At 38.1% G+C, this 8,057-nt stretch overlaps 1 protein-coding gene across 1 annotated transcript; it reads left to right on the top strand.

Annotated features, from left to right (window-relative positions):
* Positions 1-5,929: 5,929 nt before the first annotated feature.
* Positions 5,930-7,229, top strand: LOC119419407. The gene is made up of 3 exons (XM_037686714.1): positions 5,930-6,191; positions 6,484-6,688; positions 6,874-7,229. The coding sequence occupies exons 1-3, from the start codon at positions 5,934-5,936 to the stop codon at positions 7,227-7,229; spliced, it is 819 nt and encodes a 272-aa protein (XP_037542642.1). The 5' UTR covers positions 5,930-5,933.
* The last annotated feature ends 828 nt before the right edge of the window (positions 7,230-8,057 follow it).

The raw sequence follows: 8,057 nt of genomic DNA on the forward strand, positions 1-8,057 counted from the left end.
CATAATGTTTTGTCATGAGGACCTCGTGTTCGCTTCTAAATTGAAGGATGTAATCTTCAGTTTTCTGAGCAAACACTATTTCACTGTCTAACCTCTGTTTGAGGTTATCAGCTTTCTCAACAGCCTTATAGAATGATTCTTTCAGCAAAATTGTAATTTTAGCCAGCTTTTCATAACTTGACTTTGTGATTTCTGTAGAGGTCACACTTTCTGCAACCTCCTTCAGATTGTCCAATAACTCTTTTGGGTTCATGCGCTCTGTCTGATTCATATATGGATGTAAGGACGCTGCCAGGAGCGCTAATGCGTTCTCCAGGCAGTCCGCCATCCCTTTTAGGTCAAAGTCTTTTTCTAACACACCTGTCATGTTTTTCACTGTGTACCAATTTATCTGTTTAAACAGTTGCAAGCTTAAGATATTTTACAGGTAAATATTTGTATTCAAGTCAATGAGTTTTCACACTATTTTAGCTTTTTGGGTTTACACAGAAGTACTGTTATAAGTCAACTTATTCAAATGTGGGTACCTTTCTCAGGTTTTACCCCAATTCATGAATATTTAAGTAAATGCTCTTCTGGCAGTGTTACTTTTATGTGCTTATTTTTCAACAGATATCAGTTACCAAGCTGTTTTTAGTGTATTTTACTCTAAAGCACTAAATTTTTAATAAACCGGCAATTTTTTCTTTAGTCTCACAGCAACATTAGTTTAAAACGTTTTTTAAACCGTTCTGTTCCAGAAATTTGCTATTTTAACAGTTACTCATAGAACTAAGTGGTGAAAAGAAAAAGAACAGTTGATGTATCAGGATTAATCAGTCCTTCCTTCAGAAAAACTGTTATTCCTGTTGTCCTCCTGTCAGTGACTTCTATTTAGAATTAAATAGGAAGATTTATTTTTAGGTGGCAACTTAAACAGAAAAGTTTCTTTTCCTGATAAGTTTACTCTTATTTAGTGATTTTGCAATTAAACGTGTATTATCTCTCCAGCAAATGAGTAAACTTTTCAACTCTGTGAATATTTGAACCGTTTCTATTTTTTTTTTTAAAAAGTTCCTAACTTTATTTTGTACCTATTTAACAGTGAATAAAGTCTCTTTGGTAAATGCTCTTTGCATAAATACCTTTATACTTTTAAAATGCAAGATAACAGTGTTTATTCAGCTTTGAGGAAGTTTGTTAACTCAAAAAATGCCTTACAGAAAAAATAAAAACGTTTAATTTCACTCTTTAAACCTAAAATGAAGTGAAAAACCTGTGATCTTCCGTTTATCCAGAAGGTGTCAGTACAACCTTATTAACCTTAACTCAGACACTGTTAGTGTTGTCCAGTAGGGGTCGCTATGACTTCCTGTGGCGTTCGGTTGACATCCTGTTGTTAGCCGCTTAGCTTAAAGTTAGCTTCGGCTAAACTCGGTTAAAATCAACATTTCTGAACGGATTCTTTACACAAACGTGGCGTAGTTTCAACAAGCACGACTTCATAGCATGAACATGAGTTTTCTGGACAATATTGCAGCTTTATTTAGTGATTTTAAGCGTAGTGAAGGCTCCGGTCGTTAGCTGTTAGCTTAAAATTAGCATCGCTAGCGTTGTTCAAAAAACATCATTTATTGACGGATTTTAAACTCTAACGTGGCAAAATTTCAGCGAGTATGCTTCGAAGCACTTAACCAGCGTGTCAAAATCACTTTAAAAGCGCTTTTCAGCTTTAAAAAGCAGATTTTATTTCCCTATGAAAACGAATTTTCATTTCCGGGTCACGTGACTGAAATCACCAATGGCAAAGCAGCGCAGGGTTGAGAGGGGATGACGTAGCCACGCCAGTCAACCTTCTCAGCAAATCAGAGCGCTCCACAGTAGCAATATTCAACCAATCACGGAAAGTTAGTAACAACTAGCATGTTAGATTAGCATAAAATCAGTTCGTCACTTTTTCGTCTTTTAAACTGTCAAAATGCACTTTTTCTGTTAAAAAATGTAACGAATCAACTCTGAGCTTAGCTGAGACTTCGTCCAGTCTTTAAAACGTTTATCCATCTATTCAAAATACTCGTTCAAACTTAACAGAACCGAACTGGACCACAGTCCTGGTCTTTCAGCAGAACCTCCGTACTTTTAAACAGAATCAACGTTTCCCACAGCTCATAAGCTTAGCTACACATAGCAGTCGTACAAATTCAGCTTTCATAAAGACTTATGACACTATTTCAGCTTTCTGTGAGCTTCACAGACCAACACGCTAAAACATGCAGCGTTTCGCTCCAGGCGGTGCAGCATGAGCTGCGTTTCTTCACAGCTGATAAACTGTTATTTTATCAACATGCCAACATGTATAAAATCAATTTTTACACGAATTCACAGTCATTTATGAGCACGTTACGAGCCACCAATTGTAGTATGACAATATAGGGAAATATATTCATACTTTTTCACGAGTTCCTCATCTTTCTGACTGTGTAAATGTCGTGCATTGAATTTTAACAGAAATGCGAACGAGAGACGTTATTATCTTTGACCCATCAGATGAATGCGGTCATTTATTTTCAGAATCAAAGTTTAACATCAAACATTTACATTAATTTGGCAAAATATGAAAATAATAACAGACAAGTTTCACAAAATAATGGACATCAATCACGCGGCGGTGATTGAGGACTTTGCTTCAGATATTTCTAAGATATCTGTACTGATTTTAGAAGAGAGAGGAGAGTTTTAAGGTGGAAATGGAGATTTATCTTACAGAACAGATATGTGAGGGAATTAATCTGTTATGACCAGAAACGTGCACGCTCCATCGGATATCAGCTTGCGACGGTACGCTCGGTTGAAGTAGATCGTTACCTGGTTGACGATGAAATCAGCTCGGTATAGAATCCTTCAGACTCTTTCAGCGTCTCCGTTGAGCAGCTGAAATCCTTCGAGAGTCGTGCGTGGTGTTCAAACAGAAATTATAATCCCAACATCGTCACTGCATTCTGTATTCCAACGGAAGCACTCTGGGCTTCAGACATCAGAGTTTTCTCCTTCAGCCTTCAGAACTCTCAGACTCTAGAACTTCTTCAGAACCTCCATCACTCTGAGACTCTTGGACCCTCGGACTCTTGCAACTCTAACATGAACTGGGAAGTTGCCACATTTTAAATGGGTCGACTTCCGGGTCATTTGAGAGCTTTTGATTGGTCGATGGACCAGGAATAGAGGTGTGGTGTATGATGTAAGATGTTATTAAAAGTCAAGGATTGTTTCAGTGACAAACAGAAAGATTATTGTAGGACTTCAGACTTCGTGGAGTCTCACTCTTATTATCTTCTGAAAAAGTTTAAACATGACATTTTTCTCGGTAAACATTTTAGTTGACCGAAAACCGACCTTTAACATACTTACATTGCAGACAGAAAAATCAAGAAATGCATATTAACCTGATTTCTTCTTTGAATGAGGAATAAAAATCATTACTTACTGTTTATGTAAAATAAAAATGAGTAGTTCTTTTCAACCTGTAAGCATCAAGAACTAACACAATTTGATTATCAAACATTTGTAAAACAGTAATGATCATAGAGAATTGTCTTTTCTGCTTGATTAATTCAAGAAAGAAAGTCACCAGATGGCTCAAACTGTATTCCTGGATGCAGATCAATGAAATAACAGTCTCAGTTCATCTGATCAAGATTTGAGGTTCAGATCAGGTTCACTACATAAAGTATGTCACTGACTCGGGGACGAGTGGTCTGAAGAGGCACACTTGCAAGGCTAATTTCAGAACGAATCAGCCAAGCATTTCTTCATTCATTAAACGAAAAGTACCGTCGGGAGTCAAGTCTCGTATGACCAACAAAATAGCCCGCATGTGCGGCGTAGATTTGAGACCATTTGCTGTAGTAGATGGGAAAGGTTTCATCGACGTCATACAGGAGGCAATCGACATTGGAGCAAAGTATGGAAACAACGCTGAGGCACAAGACATACTGCCATGTGGACGCACGGTCTCTCGTCATGTTCAAGGAGAATACGATAAAATTTAAAAAATGGTCATGGAAGAGCTCCATCAGGTATGTCTGTCACGCTGCACTATTTATAATACAGTACAAACATTTTACCTTGACATCATGCAGTAGTCTAATTATAGATTTCCTAACACTAAATCTGTTTTTTCTCCTCCTTTTAAACTGCTTAATCTCTCAACTATAAATTAGTCATCTGTTTTACATGTAATATACTTTGAGAGCTAATAACAATATACGTAATTCCTTTGGTGCAGACTAGAGACCATGCAATCACGACAGACCTTTGGACAGAGGAGAGGACAAACACACACTACGTCACCGTTACAGTCCATTACATCTTGGATGGGAAGATGGTGAACCGTATTCTGGCCACAAGGGAGATGGAGGGTGTCAAATCTAATGAACACATCAGAGGGACTGTGGAGAAAATCCTTCAGGTATCTCACACTCAAATGAGATAATTATCTTTATTTACATGGCATATTAGCTTTGTAGAGGTCTAGTATAGAGCTGTATGAATGGGTAAATGAGGCACAGATTGTAGTGTAAAGCGCTTTGAGTGTCTTGAAATAAGACAAAGGCGCTATATAAGTACAGTCCATATGCAATAAATATTGCCAATTAATTCGTAAAATTGGGAAAAGTATGAGAACATGGTGCAGCAATAACAAGAACATGTCACAGAAGGAACAATAGAAAAGACAAATATATATATTTTTCATTCAACCTTTACAGGCTAACCTCATTGAGTCACGAGGACTCGTTTTCAAGAGACCTGTTCCAATCCAGACAGACAGAACATATAAAGTACAGACAACAATAACAGAGAACAATAATAACGATAAACTACAGTAAAAATGCAGGTAAAATAAAAGTAGTGTCTAAAACAATAAATCAGTGTGCCATAAAAAATGTAAAATACTAAAAACAAGAATATATTTGCTTTGAGATTTTTATTGACATTAAGAAATGTTTAAAACCCCTCACAATAAATTAAGGTGGACAACTTCAGTTCCTGCTGAAAGGTGTTCCAGGTTGCAGGAGCAGACTAACCTGGAATATAAATCAGTGCATCAGTAAGCGTGTGTCACGGTCCTTCGCTGTACATCAGTCTGTGCCGTGGTAGGCAGCAACTTAGGCAGATTACCATAGTATTTTACCTTAATTGCAGATGGAGTTTTCCTTCATTTGATACACAACACATGTGTAATATGTGTAATATGTTTTGTCCTAATGTAGTACTATAAATTTATTGACAAGTGCTTCGTACAATTACATGACTGTTGATCAATCTGTTTTATGATTATCATATGTCTGGTCTTCTTATTTGCTAAGTTTTTGGTTTGTCTTTGTTTTGTTTTTTTACCTAACAGGAATTTGGCATCCTGAGCAAGCACACTGTGTTTGTGACAGATAATGGCTCAAACATGATCGCTGCTTTCAAGGATTATGTGCGACTCTCCTGTGCCGGCCATAATATCAACTTGATGTTAAAACACGTATTTGACCACTTGGATGAGGACAACCCAGTACACAGCAGCGTCATCAAGCTGTTTAAGGACGCAAAGACCCTGGTCACACATTTCAAAAGGGCAGGGTAAGATACATAAAATCTTGTCATCTCTGCCTGGTGAGGCTGCTTAAATAATCATAAAATATGATAAGTGAAATAAATAAAGAAAAATTGAGGTACTGTAATTTATAACTGCAAAGGTCACATTTTCTTGACTTAGTTTCAGTTGTAAAGCTCTTCTTTTTAATAAAATATTTTTTCCAAAAGAAAGGCCAACAAATTGCAATTTTTATAGTCCCTGTAACCCTATTTTGACTTGTGCACGGTCTTCTTTCAATTTTAGGTTACAAAAAGCACTGGACCAGTCACTGAAGCAGGCTGTGGAGACGAGGTGGAGCACCAGACCTGCAATGCTCCAGTCAATAAATGATGCTCTCAAGTCTGGTAAGCTGCACGACATCCTGCTTCGCAGAAGCGAGCTCCGTTACCTCAACAACATAGACTGTGACCTTCTTGAGGACGTCATCCAGCTCCTGAAACCTTTTGATGAGGCTACCAGGCACCTCTCCATCGATCAGGCACCTACTCTTCACCTCGTCCTCCCAACCAAGGCAACCCTGCTGCAGGGTTTGTTGATCCAGGATGGAGATAGTGCAATTGTGAAAGAGGTAATTTAATACTTTGTTTATTTTTATTGTTTAGTTTGATCATTCAAGTAGCTAACAGGAGTTTGGCCCTATTCAACAACAGTGATAAAGGCAAGAACAGAACTGAGTCTGATGTTGTCCAAAATAAACATTGTACAAGTTAAATTTGAAATAAATTTAAAACTCCTCCACGCCTATAATAAAGCACAGTGCCTGTCCGCCTGAGAAATTTTTATATCCCGTAATAATGATGTTGCATACATCATTATCATATCACTGCATGTGTCATCATGTGGTTTCACTCCTCCTCTAGCTGAAAGAGAAGTTGGCCCAGGCAGTGGAGTTGAAATTCAAAATCCACCTGTACCATAAGCTAGCCACAGCTCTCTCTCCTAGCCTGAGGAGTTTCTTGAGGAAAACGCTCTCCGGTCAGGAGTATGAGGAGGTCATCAACACCCTGGCAGCACTCACAGAAACAGGGACAGAGGAGAGAGCGAGGAGCCTTGAGAAGAAACAGGGTGAGTAAAACTAGCATCAACAGAGCACTCACAGCAATTCTAAAATGTAATAACAACATTTCTTCCTATCATTTATTTAGAGGCATTCATTCACACACACGTCTGTATAATCTAATAGGTAATGTCCAATATAGGTAATGTTCTATAAGAATCTCTTTTTTTTTTTTCTCTCTCTCTCTCCAAAGGTCCACCCCGAGAGGCAGTTCCCAGTCCCACAGAGGTGCACGACTTCTTTTCCTTTTGTGTTGAAAAGCAGCAACAGGAGGGGGACAGTGGTGGTATTTCAGAGTCATGGGGCCGCCAGTTCGTGGTAGAGTACATGAGTGACTCTAAGTTGACAGGCTTCCAGTCTCTGCTCAACTTCTGGCATGAGAGGTCCGATGGGCTAGTGCCAGTTGCCAAGAGGCTGCTAGCAATCCAAGCAACAAGCACTCCTTCTGAGCGTAGTTTCAGTGTTGCTGGGAGACTGATTGAGGAGAGGCGTTCCACCCTCAATCCAGAAAATGTAGATGAACTTTTGTTCCTACATAGTAACTTATAACGACAACTATTCATATGTGCTGAAGAGTGGGAAAGTAGACTGATATGCACGGTGGCTGACAGACACACAGCAAACAGTTAAAACGTGCTGCAAACACAGGAATGAATCAAATTCCAAAACAAAAAAACAAATGCAACAGAAAAAAAAATCTGCAGTCACAGAAAATAGATGACACACAATCAAAAAAAAAAAAAATGCAAAGGAAAAATGCTTCAAATACAAATAACACCAAAACAACTGCTAGTCTGGTCAACAGAACCCTGCAAATACATTACAGCTGAGTGGCAACTGGCCCAAAATTGGCTTATTTTATGAGTTTAATGTGCACTGAGTAGAGTACTTTTCAGCATTTTCCTTTGCATTTGTTTTTTGGGTTGTATGTTTTATTTTCTGTAATTGCAGGTTTTTTTCTTTCGCTGCATTTTTCTGTTGCATTTGTTTTGTTTTTGCTGTTGTTGTTTTAGAGTTTGCATTATTTATGCATCTGCAATGCTTTTTAACTGTTAGCTGTGTGTGCAGTAGCTGACTGTTTGCAGCATGTTAGCAGTTTACATTTGTTGGCCACTGTAGTATTACTGTTTGTTTAGCTGTTTGCAGCATGTTAGCAGTTTGCACCTGCTGACCACTGTAGTATTACTGTGTGTGTAGTTGTTTGCAGCACATTTGCACCAGTCAACCACCATATATATATGGCAGTTGTATTTTTATTTAGTATTTGCATTATATGCACATTTTTTTTTCCTTTTTCAAAAACTCAGGTACAATATGAATGTAATGCCTTTATGCAGTTTTGTTCATTGATGACAGTTTGTTTGGTGCAATTTTTTT

The sequence above is a fragment of the Nematolebias whitei genome, chromosome 13 (genome assembly GCF_014905685.2).
Source record: "Nematolebias whitei isolate Nwh7 chromosome 13, NemWhi1, whole genome shotgun sequence".
NCBI lineage: Eukaryota > Metazoa > Chordata > Actinopteri > Cyprinodontiformes > Rivulidae > Nematolebias > Nematolebias whitei.

Excerpts from the sequence above, each read along its gene's own strand:
- LOC119419407 (XM_037686714.1), top strand. The coding sequence starts at position 5,934 with ATGCTCCAGTCAATAAATGATGCTCTCAAGTCTGGTAAGCTGCACGAC. Across the intron at positions 6,192-6,483 it reads ATAGTGCAATTGTGAAAGAG|CTGAAAGAGAAGTTGGCCCA; the intron begins GTAATTTAATAC and ends CTCCTCCTCTAG. Across the intron at positions 6,689-6,873 it reads GAGCCTTGAGAAGAAACAGG|GTCCACCCCGAGAGGCAGTT; the intron begins GTGAGTAAAACT and ends CTCTCTCCAAAG.